Below are 24654 nucleotides of genomic sequence, written 5' to 3' on the forward strand. Positions count from 1 at the left end.
AGAGCCTAATCCCACCATACCCAGTGCCTGGCATGGGCTTGGAGGGGTATAAAGCCCCCCATAGCTTTGAGCTTTTGAGCAGTGGAACTGTGTTTTGGTAGTTAGAGTGAAAGAACTGTTAATCCAACATCAACACTTTGGTCTCAACAATGCAGTCATCAAGCATAAATGCAATACAATCTTCCTCAAAGCAATGGTCCTGTTCTAACACCTAGTTTTAAGCTTTTTTAGAATAGTAAATGCTGATAATGCAGAAAAAAAGAATGTGATGAGAAAAGAGCATGCCATCTACCCACCCAGAGAGAGCACGGCCAATCTGATTTCGGCTGCTGATGGTGAAGCAGCGTGACCCAGGTTTCAAAGTAGCATTTATGCAGCTTTTCAGATGATTTTTTAACCCTCCTGTTATGTTAATTTTCAGAAACAGCAATGGTATTCCTGGGTCAGTTTGACCTGGTGCATGTTTAATTATCCAAAAGATGTCCAGTAACTCCATTACTAATTATTCTATCAATATTTAGTGCAATGGCATTCCTTACCTCTAACAGATAATGGTTTAATTAGGATAAATCACTAATTTTTCACTACTTTACTATTTTTGAAAGACGAATGTATAAAACGCAATAGTTTTAGATAATATTGCAATTTTGTTTAGTTTTTGATTTTGCAGGGGTGGTTGCAAATATGTGAGATGAACCATTTTCATATTATACATTGATTGCAATAAATAAGGCAAGCTGAAAAAGATTCATACTGAAAAAATACTTAAAACTATTTTTTTATCTTCAAACTTCAAAAACAGGTCAATTTGACCCAGAACATAACAGGAGGGATAAACACATTCACCAAGATATTCATTGGACATATTTACAACAAAGAGAAGATTGGAGACAATCCAAGGTTCATTGTTTGTTCACAACATAACTATGGTCATTTTATTATTGGCTAAACTGTAATAATGTTCTGGCAGGTAATGACCAGTAAACCAGAGTGTCAACAAATTACAAACAGCTAGCAACTCACTTCCAATAATATTATATATTGGACAGTTATATATAATATATATATTGGATATTGGACTCAATGGTTGCCATGACCAGCCGATCCAAGAGACAGAAATCCCCCCACCTTACACCAACACATGCCTAGCATACAATCTGCAGAATGTAGGAAGCTACTAAATTTAGGAACACAGAATATAGAGTAAGGCATCCCGGGGCATGGGAAACAGCCAGGAAAGAAAAGACTCTAATGACTCTATGCTGGGTAATGTAACAGTGGTTGGCAGTTATGGCACTTCTGACTAGCAGTGCATGAGTAAGCACAGATTAGATTAGGCTTCTGACTTGGCTGCACTTTGCGTGGGTGTGTCGATGACTCTACACCTCATCAGTTACACATCAGAAGCTATCTGTATCTGTGTAAGGCAAGAGCTTTCAATTTTGAACACACACACATACTGAAAGTAATAGGTTTTATATACACTCAAAATGTAGGTGGACTGTAATTAAGTGCATTGGCTTTCTAGTAATACACACAAAGCAACCAGGCACTTTATTTACACCTCATTGTTTTTACACCCATTATCTATCTCATCAGATGCACTCTAATAATACAGGACACGTTGTACTTTTATAATCACAGACTTTAGTTCTGTAGCTGTTTCTCTGTATACTTTATGATTATCCTCCTTTCACCCTGTTCTACAATCATCAGAACCCCACAGGAGAAAAAAAAAACACCACAGAGCAGGTGTTATTTGGACAGTGGATCATTCACAGCAGTACTGCTGGAGTTTTTAAACACTCAGTGCAGTTTTATTCTGGGGCATTAGATTGTCCAATAAAAAAAGACTTCACTGTAACAGGCCTACTATCAAGAGGAGGAGGCGGCAGCTATTCATTGTGAGACAGACAGAGATGGGTAATATGACTGTATTTGATCAATGCAATGTAATATTCATATGCTGTGTTTTAAAATGTATCATGGTAAACATATATGAATATTGTGATACAATATTTTCTGGCATTTCTCTCTATTTATACCCATTTACAATGGTATAATTAACTGTTGTTTCTCTCTCTCTCTCTCTCTCTCTGCCTTTTTATGATTGGGGGGGTAAAAGGCTTCCTGTTGCAGCCCCCTACAATCCAACCCTCCCTAGAACATTCATGACAGTCTAAACTAATCTTCTAAGATTAAATATTATCTCCAGCAGATCTTTCCAAGAACATACAAGGTTAACTTGACTGAGCTGGATCTACTGTTATTCCTGGGCTGGGAGTGCCATTGCACTGTGGGCACCATGTGGAGCCACCTGTTGAAGTCAAACAACACTAGAGCCAGCCTGGGTGCCTGTTTTAAACTGCGTCAAAACCAACAGCAGCCTATAGTAACCTAGAAATATGATATTAGCACACGTTTTGTGCCAACAGCAGCATATAGTAACTTACAAATCTGATATAAGCACATGTTTTGTTCTACAGACGGTCTGATTATCTAGCTAACTAGAAAACCACCACCTAAGACTGGAGATCAGATAACAGTTTAATTTTAAAACTTCAAAATTATACTTTTTAAACAATAAACACCTTAAAAATCAAGCAAACATACTGACCTGCTTGTTAGCTGGCTACCTACCTAGGAGAGAGTAGTTAGTTAGCTTAGGTAGCTAAATTAAATAATTAGATAACTAGCATAGTTGGCTTTAGCTTAATTGGTCAGAGCTAACAAACCAAGCCAGGTAATTAGATTACATTAAACAACATTATAGAAGTTATTTTAAGGTGTTAAATGTATAAATATTAGTTATAAGAGTATTTGTAAAGGTTAGGGTAATATATAAACAGAATCAGATAAGTTAGCTAGCTAGCTTAGCATGCTAACAGTAAGTTATTTTCAATACCAACGTTAGCTAGCTAAGCTATATGATTAAATATATTTATATTTTATAGTTAACAGTTTAAATTTAAAGCTCAGAAATTGTACTTTTTAAGCAATATACAATAAAGAAGTCAAGCAAACATGCTGACCAGCTAGTTAGCTGGCTACCTACCTAGAAGAGAGTTGCTAGTTAGCTTAGCCAGCTAAATAATTAATTAGAAAACAAACATAGTTGGCTTTAGCTTAATTGGTCAGAGCTAAATAACCAAGCCAGGTAATTAGACTAAATAACATTACGGAAGTTATTTTAATGTGTTAAATGTATAAAATATTAGTTATTAGAATTTATAAAGGCTAGGGTATTATATAAACTGCAGCTACAGTTACAGAACAGAGTTGCCATCAATTGTCAGTTAGCTTGGTTTAACATGCTAACAGCCCGGTATTTTATATACCAACATTACATTATATGACTGAACATTTATATTTTATAGCTAACGTTAACAGTTTATTTTTAAAGCTCAGAAATGAGTTATTTTTAAACAATATACAATATAGAAGTCATGCGAACTTAGTTAGCTAGCTAGCTAACTTACCTAGCAGAGAGTTGTAAACTAGCTTGTTATTTAAGCTAACTAATTAATTAGCTAACTGGCATAGTTGGCTTTAGCTTAATTGGTTAGAGCTAACTAACCAAGCCAGGTAATTAGACTAAATAACATTACGGAAGTTATTTTAATGTGTTAAATGTATAAAATATTAGTTATTAGAATGTTATATTATATAAACTGTAGCTACAGTTACAGAATAGAGTTGCCATCAGTAGTCAGTTAGTTAGCTTGGTTTACCATGCTAACAGCCAGGTATTTTATATACCAACATTAAATTATATGACTGAATATTTATAGTTTACAGAAATTAATACAATTTAAACATATATACACTAAAGAAGTCAAACGAACTTAGTTAGCTAGCTAGCTAACTTACCTAGCAGAGAGTTGTAAGTTAGCTTGTTATTTAAACTAACTATTTAACTAGCATAGTTGGCTTTAGCTTAATTGGTCAGAGCTAACTAACCAAGCCAGGTTAATTAGACTAAATAACAATACAGAAGTAATTTTAAAGTGTTAAATGTATAACGCATATATTAGTTATGAGTATTTTTAAAGGTTAGGGTATAAAAACATCGGATAAATTAGCTAAAAGCTACAAATACAAAATAAAGTTGCCATTAGTTGTCAGTTAGTTAGCTTAGCACGCTAACAGTCAACTATTTTAAATACCAACGTTAGCTAGCTAATCTATATGACTGAATATTTATATTTTATAGTTAAGTTTAATTTTAAAGCTCAGGAATTGTACATTTTTAAACATATAACGTAAATTATACGTTACACTTTAGAAGCTAACCTGGCAGAGTTGTGAGTAGGCTTAGCTTAGCTGTTTATCTAAGCTAAGCTAGCTAACTTTATCTACAAGGGGTTTAAAATATTACAAGCCTAAATACATAACTAAACCATAATAGTTTTGTTGAATTAAAGTTAACAGAATAACAAATAAGAGCTGAACCTGCTGAACTGCTAATATCAAGCTTAGTTAACTTAACTAGTTAGCTTAGCTACGTAGCAGCTAAATAATGCTAACTAGCTAATGCTAGCATGTGTCAGAAGCAGGAGAAATCCAGCAGAAGCTGAAGGAGATGAAGCTGAAATTTAAGAGAGAAGCTGAATAAGATGAAGCTGCTCACCAGTAACACAGTAAAACCACACTGAATAAAACCACAGTGAACTGGAGCCTCTTCATCGTCCTGGTCCAGAGGAGCTGAGATCCACCATCCTCACAGTTCCTCTGTTACTCTTCTTATTCCTCCTGTAGAATCCGGAGCTCAGAGAGGAGAGATCCAGCTCAGAGCGCTTCCCGAGGAGCTGCAGCAGCGGGTCAGTGTGTTGAGTAAAGAGTAGAGCCTCTGGTGTGTGTGATGTGATGTGATGTGATGTGAGTGTGTAAAGTGTGGTGAACTTGCTATGCTGGTGAGATACAGCGCTGAGTACGTGGACAAGTGTGAAACAAGCGCGCAGCTCCACCTCCAGCCCCAGCTCCAGCTGAGCGCCCCTCTCCTCCAATCAGAGCGCAGGAAAACAGTGACGTAGAAGAGCACCGGGACACCTGTCGCTGTCAAAATATGATGATAAAAGGAAAAATGTATACTGTATACACACCTGCACACGAGGAAATAACAGGTCATAATTTTAAGACCCAAAAAGAATACAATAATAATGTTAACGTTTTTTTCTTTAATATAAAGTGTACTTCTTATTAATACATGCTAAATAATAGGCTAAAATACATATTTGCAAAGTTATTTAGTCTTATTACTGAGCTTTACTGATTTAATTTATTTATTGCACTTGTTTTTACTGCAATAACACGTTTAAATATTTAATACATAATTAAGTAATTATCACATCTTTCTGTTGTCCTTATTGTGTGAAATTAAAAATATTAGAAAAAATAAATATAAGAAAATAGTATTACATGAATACTAAATATTTCAAAATAATAATCGAACCAGGAGAAACTTTTTTCATTCCTGCTTTATGAAACTTACAAAATGCACACCCCTAAACAAATAACAAATAAATAAATAAAAACTAGTGGTGTTTTTTACCTAGTGACTTTTCTTCTTCTTAAGACCTTCTTAAGGTTTTATAATGGGTATTTTAATGTAAATGAAATAACCAGTGTTAGATTTGCAAAATGGAATAACATTTATATTAGTGGTGGCAACTGCTTAAAATGTATTTGTATTAATTACAACAATATTCAGTAATTAAAATGTTTCAAACAATAGTTCTTCAATATTTTGGGGGATCTGTTTTGAAGAGTTTACACCACCAGATTCCCCCCAAAAATGGGGCCTGAATGATGTTATGTCAATTTATAATATCATAAGCTGATAATTTAGTTATCATGGCAGACCTAACTAAAGTTAAACAGAAATAAATAAGATTTTTTTTTTATAAATAAAATGGAAAAAAAAAAAAAAAAAAAAATATATATATATATATATATATATATATATATATATATATATATATATATATATATATATATATATATATATATATATATATATAATCCATCCCTCAGTTTTCTGTAAATCATCATTTGCTTCATTAAGTCGTTTGGATGCTATATTGTGATGTTACAATAAGGAAACCTGCACAGAGCCACCCAGGCTCCACCCCTTATCCATCAAACCCCACCAGAGCCCCACCCACTATTGAGAACCTTATACAGAACAAATCAGCTAAATGAAGTCTAGCTCAGTGTAGTTTTACCTTCCTTTACCTCAGGAGTGTTATTTTACCCTCCATGGTTTCTCCTGCTTCTGATTTTGAAATTGTCTGGGTCGTGATGAGGGGTCAGCAAAGGCCTAGAGGGAATTTGAAATAATTCACTAGATGTTCAGTCATTTATTGCACCTGTTTTTACCGCAAAAACACATTTAAAGTATAAAGATATACATAATTAAGGGATTATCAGTATGATTCTGCTTCCTGTTGTCATTTTTGTGTGAAATTACAAATAAAAACTCCAGCTTCAGTCATTTATAAAATCTCAAAGATCAGTGTACATTTTGAGTACCAAAATGCACACCCATTTAATAAATAAATATATAAATAAACTAGTTGTCTCAATCGATAATCACAACAGAATTTTGTGATTAACTGCACAAAATCTTCTTATTAAGACTTTTTAATAATGGATATTTAAATGTATAAATACAATAGCCAATATTCGATTGCCCTAACAGGAGTTGGGTCTGTGGTGGGCTTCCCTTATTTTCATTTCTGAAAGGTGGCATCCCTTTATTGTCTTCACCCTCTTGATGCTGGGACTATTACTAATGATTTGGGGAGTCCTAATGAGTGGGAGGGTTTATTGTCCCAGCTAAACTGGACAGAAAATTGAATACATTTTCTAGGGGGGTAACTGGCCTTAAAAATATAAAGGACGTTTTTTTTTGTTTACACAGTACTGAAATATATCCATCCTTTGTCAGGAAAAAAGTTACAGAAATAAAATGATTACCTTTTACTAAAAAAAGTAGATGAATCAATCAATAAATTAATAGAGGGAGCAATCTTTTATACATTTATTTAGCATTTTTCCCTAGTTTCTCCCGATTTAGCTAGGCCAATTATCCCACCCTTTCAATTGTGCTCTTTCGGGGCTCCAGCAGCTGAAGGCAAGCTGCATGACAGGGATTTGAACCAGTGATCTCCTGATCATAAGTGGCAGCAATTTAGACCACTCTGCGCCCTTAGAGGTAGCAACGTTGAAGTAAATTGAAAAAATATATATATTTCTGATGGTTTACAAAATATTTAAAGTTAAGGAATTAAACCGAATGATACACATCAAATAAATGCAATAAAAATTGGTCTGATTATACAAGTACAAGTACAAAACTGAAATAACACACGTAAAACCATTTAAGTATCTACTACCAACCCAAAGAACTGTCAAACTGAAACCTTTTAAGACGCTGTAAATGAAGACAAAGGACACTGACGGTTTTGAGCACAGGTTTATTGAATTACGTAAAGAATATAGTCACTAATACAGCTCCCTCAAAAGAAACACATTTACAAAAGGGAGGCAAATGTTTTGATTTCCTCCAGTGAACCATATTATTATTATTATTACTCCTTTATATATTTATATTTATATATATCTATACGTATGTATGCATGTCGTTATGTATGTAAGTGTGTGTACGTGTAGGTAACACTGTTACGATCTGTTGCATATTATATAGATTGATTCTATTACTAGCTTTGGCAATACAGACTTATTCATGCCATTATATTATACTCGTATGAATCAGAATTCTGAGATACAGTAACAGACGAGAGGAACGAAAAAGGACAGATTTTCAAGTACCATCGCGTACAAACCAAATAAATCCATAAATCAAATGAATTAAATCAGCTGCTCGGCTCGGCAGCGCACTAGTATGGACAGAGACCCACAGACACAACACATCAACTGCCCACTTAAACTGGTACAAATCTAGTTTTACTTCTAAATACACAAATTATTGAATTTTTTGTACGTCTTTTTTATGTGGGGACACATCCTCACACATCATATCATGGAGGAAAATGTGGATTTCGGACAGACGGGATGGCGCGGAATGTGCCGAAAGTCAGAAATTCGGTTAATGACACTCACACGACTTCGAGATAACCTGTGTTAAAACTTAAATAACATTCGTCCGCTTGCTGTGAACCCGTCTACGAGAGTCCCGTCTCTGAGAAGAAACTATTGAAACTGTGATTATTCTGTAGCTTTACTCATAAATACACATATATGGCTCATACATGCCACAGGTGCACACAGTTACTGTAGAGCACAGAGGAGGCTGGACGTCTGAAGCTGTGTTGGTGGAGGCTGTGGTGGTGGTAGTGCTCATACTGACTGTTCACTGGAGCTATTATATGGGGTGGGGGTGTGTACTGTATACAACACACACACACACACACACACACACACATAACACAAGTGTTCAGTGGCATTGGGGTGGTGGTGGGGGAAAGGGGAAGTGTATACCTCTCCGCTACAACACACACACACCCACACACATGCACATATATACACACACATCCACACTCAAACACAAAACACACACACACACACACACACACATATTGAATCACAACAGCTAAGCGATGAGCTCAGGGTTCTTCAGCAGCGGGAGGAGCGTTCATCAAAGCCAAACAAACAAAAACCTAAAAAAAAACTACAAAAACACACACACACACACACACACACACACCGGCAAAACAAACATGCCAACAAACACAACGTGCACACACAGGACACGCACACACACTCGTATACACACTGGTTTACTCATGAACTGTTCATCCAGCTGGAGAAAGCAATGAGCAAGAGCACACACACACACACACACCCAAATGTACTCACACACTCAAACAAAACACACACACACACACACATCTGAACGTGTACTAGGGCTGGTACGATCAATCATATTCATCGTCTCGATACGAGTTTCGGCAATAGACACATCACTATTTCAGCAGGTCAATGCTCGTCCACATATTGCTGCCTTCTCAAGAAGCTTAAAATGAAGACACAGATGCTTTTTATGTTAAGAGTTAACAGTTAAGAGTCCCAGGGACTCTTACTGAGAAGCTGTTACATAGCCCGACCTTTGCTGAACATGCACTTAAATGTGAGCTGTTACAACAAGACAATGCTAATCCACACACTGCTGCCACCAAAAAAGCCTTCATCAAAGAGACAAAAGCTTTTTAAAAGCTTAAAAGTTTGAGTCCAAAGGAAACCTCTGTAAATTAAAGTGTGAATTAAAGCCCCACATTAAAGGCCTACATTTCCTAAACATACAATCCACAGTGTGCCATTTCAGCAGGACAATGCTAATCCACATACTGCTTCCACTTCAAAAGCTTTAATCGAAAAAACACACGCTATGGCAAAAACCTTTTTGTGACTTCTGCTGATTGAAAACTACATAGTGAATATATATATTTAACAGGACAATGCTCGTCCACATGTTGCTGCCTTCTCTGGAGCTTGTCTGGCAGCTGCTATGCTTTTGATGGAGTCTCTTTTAGGATACTATGAGCACTTTTTTTTTCACCAAAATAACTTCTTGAACCAGTTCTGTTCAGGCTTATATGAACCACAATGCTTTTTAGTGAACCAGCCCATGTTTCCACCAGTTTTAGTGGAACCATCAAAACGTCCCATCATATGTCATCAACAGAGGGCTTTGCACAGCGGTGGTGAACACTGTTTGCACTGAAGAACCTAGTACTCTTCGGTTCCTTCTGCGAACAAACGTTCCTGGTTCTGGAACCTACTTTTGTTGGTGAAAACGTGGCAAACCAGTTCAAAATTAGGAACCTCTACAAGCCCAACAAATATCTATCTAAATTTCTGTCATTCATTTACTGATCCTGGCAATGATCCTTTTCTTTCTGGGTAATAATGAGAGTGTATTGCATTTTACATCCTTATCGTGCAGCCCTAGCACACCCACACACACACACACCCTCACAAACCACACCCACACAAACCACACCCACACACAGATCATGCAGTATGCGGAGCATCAGTGCCTCCTTGGTACTGAAGGGATTTCACATTGTTCATTGTCGACAGGTGGAAAGGGGCAGAGCCTGTGTGGCGGACGACTCGGGCCAGGTGCTGCAGGAGGCACAGAGACACACACACGGCACCAACAACGAGCACGGCTAACGGCTAACACGGACACTAGCACTGGGAGGGGGGAGGGGCGAGGGGCGGGGCATGAGGAGGTAAAGGAATGACTGGGGGGCGGATGAGAGAAGACTGGGGCATGCGGGAGCTGAGGGATCGCTAGGAGACGCTGAGCGCTGGCTCTGGAGTTCGAGTGAGGGTCCAGGAGGTAAGGGGGCGGTCCCGCTGCGGCCGCTTAAGAAGGAGGGACCTGCCTGGTGGGGGAGGGAGGGGGGCGGCGGCTGAGGCGGGCACAAGCAGGCACACAAAAACGATAAAGACATGCATGGATGCATGAAAAAGGTGGGGGAGGAGTGTCAATGAGAGGAGAGAGAGAGATGGGGAAAAGAGAAAAAGAGAGAGAGAAAGAAAGAAAGAGAGAAAATATTAGTAAGCAGCATAAGCTAGTAAACTGTTAGCTGGAGAAAAGAAAGGGTTAATGCATACTGTATATCTGTGAATACATTAGTGCAGCCCCACACCAAGCCCTCTATTAACTTAACACATTAGTTTAAAATCCAGCATCATCAATCAGTGCAACCCTTATCATTCAGGACTGAACTTTTCACAACACTAATGCTGCTAAAATTATAACATCATACTATAATACACACATCAGCCATAACATTAGTACCACCATCAATGAGTTTGTTTAACATGCACGGCATAAACCAATTATAAATGTATTTCAGCATTTAGCAGTTGTCTATTAATTTAAGTAATCATGTAAAGGATGTCTGATTAAGAAATCTGATTAAGAGAGCTGGATTTTAGCTCAGTAATCAGACTTCTCAGTGCATGTAAACTCTGTAAATACAGATATATACACGATCTATAAGGCCCACCGTATAATAATGCACACTATTAATAAATATCTATTTTCTGGCCTATTTTCATATATACAATAGTATAGTAAGGAACAAGGGTGTCACCATGTTACCCCATTTGCTAGGAACCCTGAGTGTTCCGCTAAGCCAGGACGCTATCAGGTAGCAGTTTGTCCCATGTAGCAAAAACAGTCTGATATACTGACCAAAGCCAGCACTGTGGTTAGCGGCTAATGCTAATACTGCTCCAGCTGGAGAAACTTCATTAAAATGCCACTAAAGGCCATTTTGACCTGGACTAAACTGTGACTGTCAAAAAAGAACTGGTTCAGAACTCACTGATGTGATCCAAGGAGGTTCTGCCAACTGCAAAACCTACAGAAACTGCTGCTAACATTAATCTTGGTGTCAGATGCCACACAACACATTCTGGAGATCATGTAGTACATTCCTAGTATGCTCAGGTCCATGAAGACATTCTGAGTAATAGGCAGGTGGTGCTAATGTTATGGCTAATTGTGTAAATTGGCAGTCAGAAAGAAGTGTTCAGATGTTTATTCTGGTAAGCATGTGGCTGGTATGCATAGGGCACTGTTCAACTAATGGAAGCCTTGGTCTCTCAAGAAGAAAAAAAAGACTTCTAGCACCATCTTGTGGACAAAAAGGGCAGGTATGTAGGTTTAATTTCATATTCCACCGCTGACTGTGTTGAAATAATTTAATTTTAAAGTTTAACTGTTTGGAAAATTCAGCCCTGGAGTGTGCATTTGAAAAGTTAGTCCCCAGAAGATGCTGCAAACTGCAAATCTGTCACTGTTAGGTAAAACAGAGAAATATACACAGCAGTAGAGTTAGCGAAGGAGCAAAAGAGGGATTAAAATGCAGGACAGAAATACAGACACAAGAAACAACTGGACAGAGATACTGCGTAAACACTCAGCAGAGTAAAGTGAATTTAACTCTGTTTATCCGACTGTAAACAGAGTGATTTACCTGCAGAACACAGCTGACATTAGTGGAGTTCTGTGCAGTGCTACTGTCTGGTCAAAAAGATAGTTAACTTGAGCAGGTAATGGGCTAGAATAGTAACATTAGCTAAGCTAATTTAGCTGTAGAAATTCTCTGTTTATTAAGACTGGCTGCCTTTCTCTGTGAAAATTCCATGTACCACTTCTGATCTACTGTGCTGTTCCGTGTCTCCATATGGCTTTATTATTGTATAACTAACAGAAAGCTGTGTGGCATGTTGTGTGTGTGTTGTGTAAATTATATTTAAAAATCAAACTTAAAATTATCGACTTTAATCTACCTTTCTCTCAATTATTTCTCCTGCTTACCTTGTTTTAAATTAAAAGCCCTCTGATCTTAACTGATTTGCAATACAGTTTAAAAATTATTTAGTATCTGGGAGGGACTGTAAAAAAAGATGGACGTCGTGTCGCCGTTCCCATTCATTCAATGAAAATGAAGCCAAAATCTTCCGCCATGTTGGCGATTCTGACACCCGATTCTGCGCAGTAGAGACCAGAGGAGGGAGAAAGACTGTGGAGAGACAGCCTACTCATTTAAATAACTCCGCCCCTGAGAGCTGCCTTGTGGTCCCCGACTGCAGAGCGGGGCGGAGAAGAGCTGACGGTCCCACCCATAACCAGCCCTTTTACAATAACCACACCGTTTTTGAATAGAGCTGAATAACCTTCTTAAAAACGAATTCTGTGGGGATATAAAAATTTAACAATATAAGCAGATGTTACACTAGCTGTTGCATTTAAATAAAGGAGGTAGAATTACAGTATATTAGAAAAAAACGTGATTGAAAGTTGTTCTGTTTTGCCATTGAAACCTATGGGGATGGGTGGAGTTACACAGCTTTCTGCAACCGAACAGCAGGGGGCGCCCGACCTGTGGTGGCTTCACTTTTGAGAGACGATGCTCTGTCCAACTATATACAGTCTATGGTATCTGGTGATACACAAATCGAGCACAACATTATGACCTTGTTTCTACAGTCATTATTAATTGTTCATGTTCACTGAGGATATAGGACTTCTGTCCTGTAGGTGTTTCTCTGCAATGATACTACCAGTAAAATTTGAGTTTTTAAACACTTTAGTGTCACTGCTGGACTGAGAATAGTCCATTAACATCGTCCTGTAGCCACTGATGAAGGGCTAGACAATGACCAATACAAACTGCAGCAACAGACTCAGAGCTTTTGTCTCTGTTTAAAAACTCCAGCAGCACTGCTGTATCTGATTCACTTACTGTACCAGCAGAAGAACAGGGTGAAAAGAGGAGAATAATAAGGTATGTAGAAAAACAGATACAGGACTACAGTCTGTAATTATGAAACTAAAGAGTGACCTATATAAACAGGGCAGCTGATGAGATAGATAATGTGTGTAGAAATGAGGAGGTGGTCATATATTTCTCTGGTTCTGATCTGCTTCCACTGAAAGTCAGATTACCAGTGTAGTCTGAATTCAGCCGCTTACTGAGCAGCTCTGTTCCGCTCAGGACTCAGGATTCATTTAGGCAGCTCAGCTTCACTCACAGAGAGCTTTCCACAGCAAAGCTGAGCCACACACACACACCTATCCACTCACGAGGAACACTACTGCCAACTCTGCTGCCAGAGCTGCTCAAAGAAAGAGTAAAATCCAAAGCTGAAGGAGAAACACTTTTCAATAAGCCTGATCTGTTCTTTAGCCAGATAAGCCAGGCCTGAACCTGTCATGATAACTAATTTTTTTATTTGGATAATATACTGTCCCAGAAATATCTGTAATAAACCTTATAATTGTCATTTTAAGCCCATTTTAAGTAACTATAACATGTATATAATAACAATGTAATTAATAAACAAGTATAATAGAACAATGACTCATTGGTTTTAAAAGAGCAACACACATTTGATACAGAGTAAAAAAAACTGTAAATATCCTTGATAAATAAAACATAGAAAAAATGAAAAACACTGTTCTTAAATAAAGGTTATTATTTTACCTGGATGGTCCATTAGAGATGCCTAATAGTTGCCCACCTAACATGATAACTCTCAAAGGGATCCACCCATCCATCCATCCATCCATCCATCAACTTAAAATCAACCCTAAAACCATTAACCTAATTCTTATGAGACCATTATCGAATGTTTGAGTAGTCTACTTTTATATGATCTTAAGTGAAATACTTTAACTGAAATACCTCATGCTCGAACTCAAGCAGTTAAAAAAAAAAAAAGATATGTTCCGCTATAGTAGAATCAAGATTCTATTGAGTTATTCAACTAAATTATTTTAAGAGAAAATGCCCTGCTGACTCCCTATTGGCCGTGGTAAAGCTCACCTGGGAATGCTGGGCGGAGCCCTGTTGGGGCGGTTGGGCACCTGGGGGCTGTCGCCGCTGTTGTTGAAGGGTCCCAGAGGTCCCGGGCGGGACGGAGGTGGAGGAGCCCCCCGGCCTGCAGGTCTCTGACCCGCGGACATCCGGCGCGGTGCAGTCGGACTGGGTGGGGGTGACCTGCGGATCAGAGGACACACGCTAGAATGCATAATATAGATCTACAGACAAAATATTAATAATAATCATAAAGCAATCTTAATGATAAAGCGATAATACATTTTCTTAATGGCAGAGAAAAACAATATCTGATTGATATTGGTATCAAGAGTATCACTGTCTGGAAAGCAAAAACTATTTGTTGTTGGAAACAGATCTAAATCTCATTCTAAGAGACACAACACTACTTCAACATTAACTTTAGTTCTAACTGTTCATATCTAGCCATAATTTAGCACAGATATATACAGGTGCATCTAAAAAAAATTAAACTATTGAAAAGTTACTTTATTTCAGTAATTCAGTTCTAAAATGTGAAACTCATATATTATATAGATGTATTACACACAGAGTGATCTAATGATTGTGTTTATGGCTTACAGCCAATGAAAACCCAAAAATCTGTGTCACAGAAAATTACAATATTATATAAGACCAATTACTACTTTTGGCAGTGTGGGCACTGAGCCAAGTCCTGCTGGAAAGTGAAATCCACATCTCCATAAAAGTTGTCAGTAGCAGAGGGAAGCATGAAGTGCTGTAAGATTTTGTGGGAAAACAAAACTGCACTGACTTTAGACTTGATAATAAAACACAGTGGATCAACACCAGCAGATGACATGTCTCTCCAAACCATCACTGATCATCAGTAAATTTTGCATTTCATTTGTAAATCAAGGGAGCAGAGTCTGGAGGAAGAGTGGAGAGACACACAGTCCAAACTGCTCGAGGTCTAGAGTGAAGTTTCCACCAATCAGTGATGGTCTGGAGAGACATGTCATCTACTCACACTGCCAAAAGTACCAATTGGTCTTATATAATATTCTAATTTTCTGATACACTGCTTTTTGGGTTTTTATTGGCAGTAAGCCATAATCATTAACAATAAAAGAAATAAACGCTTAAAATAGATCACTCTGTGTGTAATACACCTATATAATATATGAGTCACATTTTCAACTGAATTACTAAAATACAATAACCTTTTAATGATAATCTCATTTTTTGAGATGCAGTAGTATGTAAATGAACGGGCGTTCAGTATGGTCACCTTCGGCCGCCTCCCTGACCGGCCTGCAGCCAGGAGCTGTCCACAGGTGGAGGCAGTGGAGTGGAAATAGTGGTGGTGGAGATGTCCCCGATGATGGCCAGCGCCTCCTTCAGGGCATGGTGGGTACGCAGCACCTCGTCCCTGCGCTGCACCTGCTCCTGAGACTCGTCCATCAGAGCGTTCTGATCCCCAGCAGAGTAAAGCTGAGCCAGCAGCTCCGCATTAATGAAGTCCTTCACCTGTAGAAGAAGAGGAACAGCGTCTATCAAATTAACACAGATTCACAATGGAAAATGGTAGATTAATGGTTGTTCATTGGAAGAGCTCAACTATTAAATGCTTTAATAAATTGTAAAAATATATATATATATTGTATTATTAAGAATTAAACACTTTATGGCTGTTCAGACTCAACTGTAGCATCTGTATTCATATTGTCAGGATACCAAAATTATGACTTTCGATATAATATCTGCCTGAATATCTCAATACTGAAAATCAAAAACATCATAAATTTATAGAATAACAAAAGATCCAACAACAAATAAATAATTCTCTTATTCTATTTATTCTAAAAAATAACATTTGTTTATACTAAACATTAATATTGTAAATATAGATAAAATAATTTTTAGTACAGAAAACAACTGATTTCTCCTAAAACGGAAAAATGATAGATAAACGGTTGTTTATTTCGAAGAGCTCAACTATTAAATGCTTTATTAAATTGTAAAAATAAATATTGTATTTTTAAGAATAATAAACTTATAACTGATGTTCAGACTGACTGTAGCTTCCGTATTAGTGATGTCACAATACCAAAATTATGACTTCGATATAATATCTGCCCAATATCTCAAGACTGAAAACCTAAAACATCAGAAATTAATGGAATAACAGAAGATTCAACAAGGAACTAAAATTATTAATAATAAAAGATAGAAAACTGGTGTTTATGCTTCATGTCATGTAAGAACATTATAAGTTTATGAAATTTCTTTGATAGTTAAACCGATCTCACTGATTAATTTATTTAGTAACACTCAATACAAGTCTATTGAAATTACATTAAAATAATAAACATAATAACATTGTCTATATATTTCTCTTAGTATAATATATATATATATATATATATTTTTTTTTTTTTAGTTCCATATTGAGGTATTAAGGCAGTATTGTATCAAAAGTCATAGTGACAACACTAAGGGCTGATATAAATCTCTGTGTAAATCTTAGTAACTTCTCCAGCAGATTATGAGATGTAGTCTAACCAGGTTTCAGTTAGTTATTATACAGTATCTGGCCGATATCCAAAAATCAAGTATCCTAATTCCTACTAAACACAGTAAAATGTTTCTTACATTGTTGATCATAAGGTGCATAATGGTCTTGGGCATGAGGTCCCGTATGCACTTGTTGACAATGGCCATGTAGGAGTCCACCAGGTTCCGGATGGTCTCCACCTTCCTCTCCAGCTGAGGATCCATAGAGAAGTTCTCTGTGGTGCCAGAGCTCTCACTCTCCACCTGGAGAACAAAAAAAGAACCAGAACCAGAGTTATACTTTATTGACCCATTTTAGCTTCTTAATGAATCCCAGTTTGCCCTTTGGCTGGCTCAATTTGATGAATAGCACACCTCCGTTCTCCCACAGCGTCCAGAGATCGAGAAATTTTAACACTTTGTCCAAACACCCTTCAGACTGGGTGATACAAGGCGTACATTTCTGGATCTCTGAACGCTGTGGGAGAGCGGAGGTGTGCTATTCATCAAAAGGTAAGAACTTTTTTATCATGTTTTACTACAACAAAAGTCCATTTTACAACAGAGTTCTCCTTTAAGAATTGTTATTAGTGAATAAAAGATTGTGTATATATTTTCCAGTTAATATAGGGTATTTTAAGAAGAAAGTAAAGTGGGTAATAAAAGGGGACCCTTCTAATTCTGCAGGTTTTGCCGCTAGGGGGAGCCTTCATAGCCAAAACTGTAATGTGTATTAAAAAAAAAAAAAAAAAAAAAATCAGAATTTTCTTTCAAAGTCAAATTAGTACTGGATGTTTATCTACACAAATGTCTCTCCTAAAAACTGTTTATTTGGGTGAGTAACGTGTTTGTTTATTTACACTGAGATTAGATTTCCAATATTTTGACTGAAATGGCCGATAATGGAGGCTACCATGCTGAGTATTACTCTGCAAGGCTCCTAACTACAATAGCAATAATGCTCTGACAATACATCAAGCGGTGCGACTTCATAGCTTACCAAAGCCGTACTAAAATATTCTGACCGATTTTTGAACATTATTCCGGATTATAAGGCGCACTGTCGATTTTTGAGAAAATTTTAAGATTTTAAGTGCACCTTATAGTCCCAAAAAATATGGTAATAATGGACTCTAAGATGTGTTTTCTGCTCTTTTCTACAGTTACTGACTGAAGATTTCTCAGGATAAACTCCAGCACGCAGGAGGGATGCTCTCCAGCTGTCCACCTCCTCCTGGGTGTTGCAGGCCAGCTCCAGGAAGCGATTATCCTTGAAGACGTTTCTGAAATGGACAAAAGCAGGAGAATAAAAAAAGAACAGTTAACAGCATGGCAATTAGCACATCATGATTTTATTTATTATTAGCCATTCTAGCATAATCATTTACATATTGGCTAAATATTCTTTATTTGGACAAATTACACAATTCCTTTTAGATTAGATCACATAAGCACTGCAGTACTACAAAAGCTCAAAAGCTGCAAGAATTTCTGATAAGAAAGCAGGTAGAACCTTAAAGCCCACCTTAAATGTGGCAACTTATCCAGCAGCTTCAAGTTAATTTATATCTCACTCACATTTAGCGAAATTTCCACTCCACCTTAAATCAGGTGCCAGTTTTTTAGATTTTTTTTCTTAATTTGTTTAATAAAATGGCAAAAATCTAAGTGCCCATCCCCTTTTTATCTGATTATTAATCAATTAATCAGAAAAATAATCAACAGATTATCAAAAAAAATATTAGTTGCAGTCCTCATTATTTCTATCTATCAGTGTCTAAACGGAGTGCAGAAAATATTCAAACATCATTCAACTTTAATAATCTTACAAATAAAACAGTCTTGGTATCACTTTCTTTGGACGGTTCATTATAGACGCTTCATAGACGCTTAGCTGATAGTCTGCATGTCTATTAAAGCTGTCTATGTCTATTTTAAGGCTAAGTTTAGAATTAAATAAAGGTTAGTGTTGGAGTCCAAATAAAGTGTTACCATAGGCTTTTATAATCATATAATAGTCTGCAATAATCCCACTACATCTATTAATAAATCACTGCCCTACCGTTGCTCTGTATTGAAGATGGCGAACATGTGCTTGCTGGACATGAAGCTTTTCTCCACATCTCTGACCTTCAGGTTGTCGAGGGGCAGCATGTACTTCTTCTCTTTCTCCTGGAGGTAAAGAAAAAGAACATTAACGTCAGTAAAACACTGTTCTAATCTATTATGCAAAACATAGCGCATTGTAGTTTGGGATACACTGTTACGAGAATTGTAAGATGATGTCACTTAAGGCCAACATGTAAACATTTTTAAAATATATAAAATGGGATTCAATGTAAAACAGCATCACAAAAAAAATTATTCTAAATTAATATAGATAGATTCTTTTTATTCCCAAGTATAAATAAGAGTTAATCTACAGTTACAGTAAATACAGAATCACCAGCACCGTAATCTCTTGTACCCATATTATACCCTGAACGCCAATGGGAGTCAGATTTCGAAAAAACACTCATTTATTTTTATTTTTATTGTTTAATAAGTGACGATATGCTATCTCAGTTGCCTGTAATTGGTACGAAAGTTATCTAAAAGTATTTTCACACTGCAGAACCGGAGCATTTTTTAGTTAATCCACAGTTTACAACACCTTTTGGTTTGAACCAAAAATCGAATGTCTGGACCAAAAGTACTCATCACCCGAAAAGTCTCAAAGTGTTTTTTTTTTTTTTTATAAAGAGAGAGAAGGTGAACTGGAAATTACTATCAATCACTTTTTCATGATATTTGTTTCAAACACCTTAAAATAACACATCCATAAACGGATCAATAATGATCAATGCCCGTTTTGTCAGAGCTGAGGCCAGAGCCCTCTGCACTCCTAAAATCTGATTCACCCATCTGTTTAAAACTTTACACACACAGCGAAGCAAAATAAGATAAATAAAAGGCCAAGATGGATGGAGGTATGTAAACAGAGAGAGAGAGAGAGAAAGAGAGAGAGAGAGAGAGAGAGAGAGAGAGAGAGAGAGAGGGGGAAACAGAATGTGAAGAGTGTGTGTGTGTGTTTTTCTTGATTTTTTTAATGTTTTATTCTACACTGTACATTAATATTAAAGACATGAAAACTATTAAGGGACACATATAGAATTACTTAGCAAGCAGTATAAATTGAGGTAATTTAATTGGGATCTTCACAGCTGGAGCTTCACAGCGTAAAGTAAAAGCAGCAACTATTGTTCAGCACCTCCAGGAACTCCTTCCTTCAAGACGCTGAAAAAACGATTCCAACTATTCCTTAGAAGAAAGTATAAAACATATTCTGGTTTGTTTAACAATTTTTATTTACAGAATAATTATGTATGTGTTCCTGTATAGCTTTAATATAGTCTTCAATATTAAATTTACTATGTAAAAACTTTTGACTGGTACTGTGTGTGTGTGAGAAAGAGAGAGAAATAGCACATATGGAAGACATTAGAAGGTGCTGTTGCTGAGGAACACCATTGTTTCTCCTCCCTGATTTTAGGGGGGGTTTGGTGGGTTTGGTCGGTGGTCTCAGATTGATCCGTTCAGATCTGACAGCCTTCGCTCAGATCAGAGCTCAGCCCAGAGACGAGACTGAGAAACCCAAAACAACTCGACTACAGGAGATACTGAAGTTCTCGACTCCTCAAAACTCACAGCAGAAACTGAACCCCGTTCCTCTCCTCCTCCTCTTTGTTTATTCCTCACATACTTCCCCCCATTCCACAGGGCCCCACTTCCTGCCTGCCTCCTGCTCCTCTTAGGGGGGAACGAGGGGTAAGAGAGAGAGAGAGAGAGAGAGAGAGAGAGAGAGAGGTGGAGCCCAGTAAAAAGGTGGATATTCTATCTTTAATATTAGAAAGAAAAACAAGGAAAAAGTGGGATAAAAAAAAGAAGTGAGGAATAGAAAAAACATGACAAAATGTGAATAAAATGAAAGATAAAAAGACAAAGCAAAAGGGAGAAAGATTAGTAATTAGGAGTAAAGCACCATAAAAGATTATAGAAAAACAGAGAAAGAGAAGAAAATGAGAAAATGAAAGAAAAGACAGAAAAAAAACAAAAAAGACAGAAAGAGATTATAACTTTAATTCGAAAGAGAGCAGAGAGACAAAAATGAGAGAAAGGACAGAGTAAGAGAAAATAAAAGAGAAAAAGAGAGAGAAAGATGGTGATAGAGGGAGGAAGAGGAAGGTAAAAAGTGAGACAGACAAAAAGAGATAAAAAAAACTAAAGAAATATTCTTGAACTTAAATATGAGACAATTAAAAAGAGAAAAAAGCTGAGAAAAAAGAGAGAAAGTGGGAGGAACAGAAGGAGAGAAAATGAGAGAGAGAAAAAAAACAAAGGAAAGAAAAAGAGAAAGGAGAAAAGGACCAGACAGAGAGAAAAGAAGAAGAAAATAAAAGATGTGGAGAGCGAATAAGAGAATGAGAGAAACAGAGAAAATTGAAAAAAGGGAGTTAATTTTGAAAAACTTAATTTTGAGAAGTAAAGAGAAGAAATATGAAGATAGAAAGAGAGAACAGAAAAAATGTGAGAGAAACAGAAGTTATCTTTAATATTTAAATTTTGGGAGAGAAACGGAGGAGGGAAGAGAAGAAAGAAGGGTGGCTAAATGAGAACACTGAGAGAAAGAGAGAATGTAAGAAAAATATGAGAAGAGAGGAAAAAGACAAAGAAAAAGAGAGGGAAAATGAGAGAGAATGAGAGAGAGAGATATTAAATGACAGCCTGGCATTAACTCTAAACATCTGGTTGTACTTAACAGCACAGAGAGAGAGAGAGAGAGAGAGAGAGAGAGAGAGAAAGAGAGAGAGAGAGAGAGAGAGAGAGATAGAATGAGGAGGAGGAGGACTGATCTGGAGAGCTGAGTGAGAGTCCAGCCCTGTTAAACTGACTGGACTGAGGCGTCTAGAAAGTGGTCAGAGACGAAGGGGGCAGATATCTGACCCCTGAGGGGCAGTTTTAGGGCAGGGCAGTTTAAGGGCGAGGTAGTGGCCGAAAGCAAGGCGTCTCGCCGCTGGAAAGACCCCTGAACGTCCTTCCGCCATATAAGGAGGCGAGGGTCCCTCCCTCTTTTACTTTCTTCCCTTTTTTTCGTAATATCTCTTCCATGAAAGCACGCCCCGAATTCCCCGCGGTCGTCTGAAGCGAATGTGCCACGTCAAGCCTGGACAGCGCTCGCAGGACCCCGACGGACGAGGAGCGGCTTTGGGGGAGCGACTACAAACAAACAAGCAACCAAACTAACAAACGAACTAGTTGTTTGGAAGACGAGGCAAAGCGAAGTGCAAAGCTGGACTCTGGTTCCCCATTTTTTTTATCGTACGTTTGGAAAAATGGAGTACTTCTTCTGAGCGGAGGAGGAGAAAGAGGAGAAGGAGGGAGGATGAAGGATGAAGGAGAAGCAGCAGCGTCCATCCAGACAGCACTCCACCACGCTCCGACACTCTCCTGCTCCGTCTGCCCAGTGTTCAGACTACCTGTTCATGGGTATGGCAGTGTACAGTAGTCTGCACATTGGTTAGATTGGGCCAGGACACGCTACTGAGTTCTGTAGACCAGAGGACGTATCTGGGCTCATTCAGGCTCGCTCAGGCTCTTCGTTGGTGTCTAAACTGTACGTCCAATCTTTAACAGTTCTCTTTTTTTTTTTTTTTTTTTTTACATTATATGCTAATGCAAAGTAAGCATCTTCTTTTTTAAAAAAAAAAAGTCACTTTGCAAGTTCAATTTATGAAAAAAGCACAAATTGCAAAACAAAAAACCCATAAGCTAAAAACTATTTCTACAAAAGTGCTAAATAAAGTGTTCTAAAACTGTAAGATGATTAAGCTCTTGGTCAATCCAGTCCAGTTCAGCTGTTGTTTATATAAAAGTGCAGAAATACAGCCTAGAAATAAAAAAAACACCCAAGCCTCCAGCTCAGAATACCCGCTGGCTCGCATGGCGCCAATCAACTGTTCAAAAAAGTGCAGGAATGCTGCGGTTTCTGAAGCGTCCGCGCGCTTAGCCAACTTTACAGCCAACCCAAACACGCCGCAATACTTTACTGCCATCAAAGAACTGCGATTCGGTCTGAAGAATGGCTTGTTTCGAGTGTTCAGACAATGCAAAACCACATGCAGCGCAGGGCTACAAACATACAATGTACCAAAGTAGGAAAACGCTAATTTGAAGTGAGACCTCGCTATTATTTGACCCTCAGACCACACAGAATTCATATTTCCCAGCTTATCCACTTCATATTTTCACTTGCATGCACGCAATCTTTTCATTTTATTGACATTTGACAGAAACATGGTTGACAGTCATGACACATGCTCACAGTTCTTCTTCTGTTTCAAAGATACACTGATTTTCTATATTTTTTTTTAAATTACCCCAAAAAGGTAGACACAGCTTAAGCTTCATGAGAAATATGAAATAAAATTAATATTATTAATTGCTGAGCATACAGAAAATAAGTGAAAACCCTATAATAATAATCACTGACGTCAAAGGATACTGTTTTAATAGGGACGGAGTTATCTCAAGATGACAGGTGGACAGGGAATTCTTGGACATGTTTAAATAGCTGGATTTTTTAATAATGAAAAAAGCTAAATTATTAATTAATAACTGAAATGTCTACATTTTTAAAAAATAAAACATTAAAACCTCAAAGCCCCTGAGAACAGTTTTTAACTTTTTTTTGTATTTTTAGAGAACTAAAAAACTTAGTGGGCATGCTCATAATATCCTAATGAACGTTCATGACTGAACTTTCTTTGAGTTGCGGCATCATTTCACACAATATATGCAATAAAATAACTGAGTAAATATATAGAGTTTGTTAGATACCTCACTAAGCCAAGGTTAAAAGTTGCTCAGACTCAAAGAGAGGGTGGAGCTATAAGTCAGCCTTGTGATTGGTTGTACTGACATACTTTAGAGATCATTTCCTTAAAAAATGTACATTTACATAAGGCAGGCTAGAGGATCCGAATTTAACCTAATTAGAAGGACAATTAAGATACAGCTTCCCAGATGTTGTAATAAAACATGTTATTATACCTTTTTATCCCTTCAAGACATGGATTTTTTTTTTGGAAAAAAATAACCACTATTGCTTTAGAATTATTAATCCCCTAAAAATTGGTATAGCTGCATAATATTGCCCTGAGATAAAAAAAAAAAAACTGTTATAATTTGTACACAAAAATTTAAACGTGACATTTTAAGACGAAAAAAACTCTATTCCTCTACAATTGTAATTAATCGGTAACACTTTATTTTAAGGAACACAAATTAGGCACTTATTAAAGTCTTATTATTTGCTTAATAAAGCCTTAGACATTAGACATTTGTAAATGATTTATTAATTACTTATTATGCTTTATTCTGTGTTATTAAGTGTTATTGGGTATAAGTTAATTATGGGTCTGTGATTGATTTATTATTTATTCAGTTCTTTTAGGGGTCTAATTAGTGATGAACAGAACCTCACTTTAGAATATGGCGCACATCTTGTTCTATTAGTGATTTATTAACCCCTTATTAACTCTTAATAAACTCCAGCACAGCCATAACCTTACCAAACTCACATAGATCAAACTGCTGCCAATTATAATAACACTAATATAGTAGTAGAATTAGCTAATAGTTAATGCTTAATAATCTAATCTGCTTAACAGGCTGGCAACATAACTGTTTATTGTGCACTATAAGAACTAAT

General features: G+C 37.1%; 1 protein-coding gene across 6 annotated transcripts in view; it reads right to left on the bottom strand.

Moving 5' to 3' along the window:
- The window catches only part of dnm3b (dynamin 3b), an 87363-nt gene that overhangs the window by 22146 nt on the left and 40563 nt on the right, over positions 1-24654 (bottom strand). For 4 of the 6 annotated variants that reach the window (XM_049482857.1, XM_049482859.1, XM_049482858.1 and 1 more), the window contains exons 16-20: positions 18967-19076; positions 18076-18187; positions 17004-17168; positions 15640-15878; positions 14376-14549 (exon numbers count right to left, since the gene is read on the bottom strand). In XM_049482857.1, the coding sequence (XP_049338814.1) occupies positions 14376-14549; positions 15640-15878; positions 17004-17168; positions 18076-18187; positions 18967-19076 (800 nt within the window). Of the gene's footprint in view, positions 1-6234; positions 6320-7458; positions 10443-14375; positions 14550-15639; positions 15879-17003; positions 17169-18075; positions 18188-18966; positions 19077-24654 lie in introns of those variants that run through there. The other 2 variants (XM_049482860.1, XM_022662452.2) reach the window with 2 other exon arrangements.

The sequence above is a fragment of the Astyanax mexicanus genome, chromosome 8 (assembly GCF_023375975.1).
Source record: "Astyanax mexicanus isolate ESR-SI-001 chromosome 8, AstMex3_surface, whole genome shotgun sequence".
In the NCBI taxonomy this organism is placed as follows: Eukaryota; Metazoa; Chordata; class Actinopteri; order Characiformes; family Acestrorhamphidae; genus Astyanax; species Astyanax mexicanus.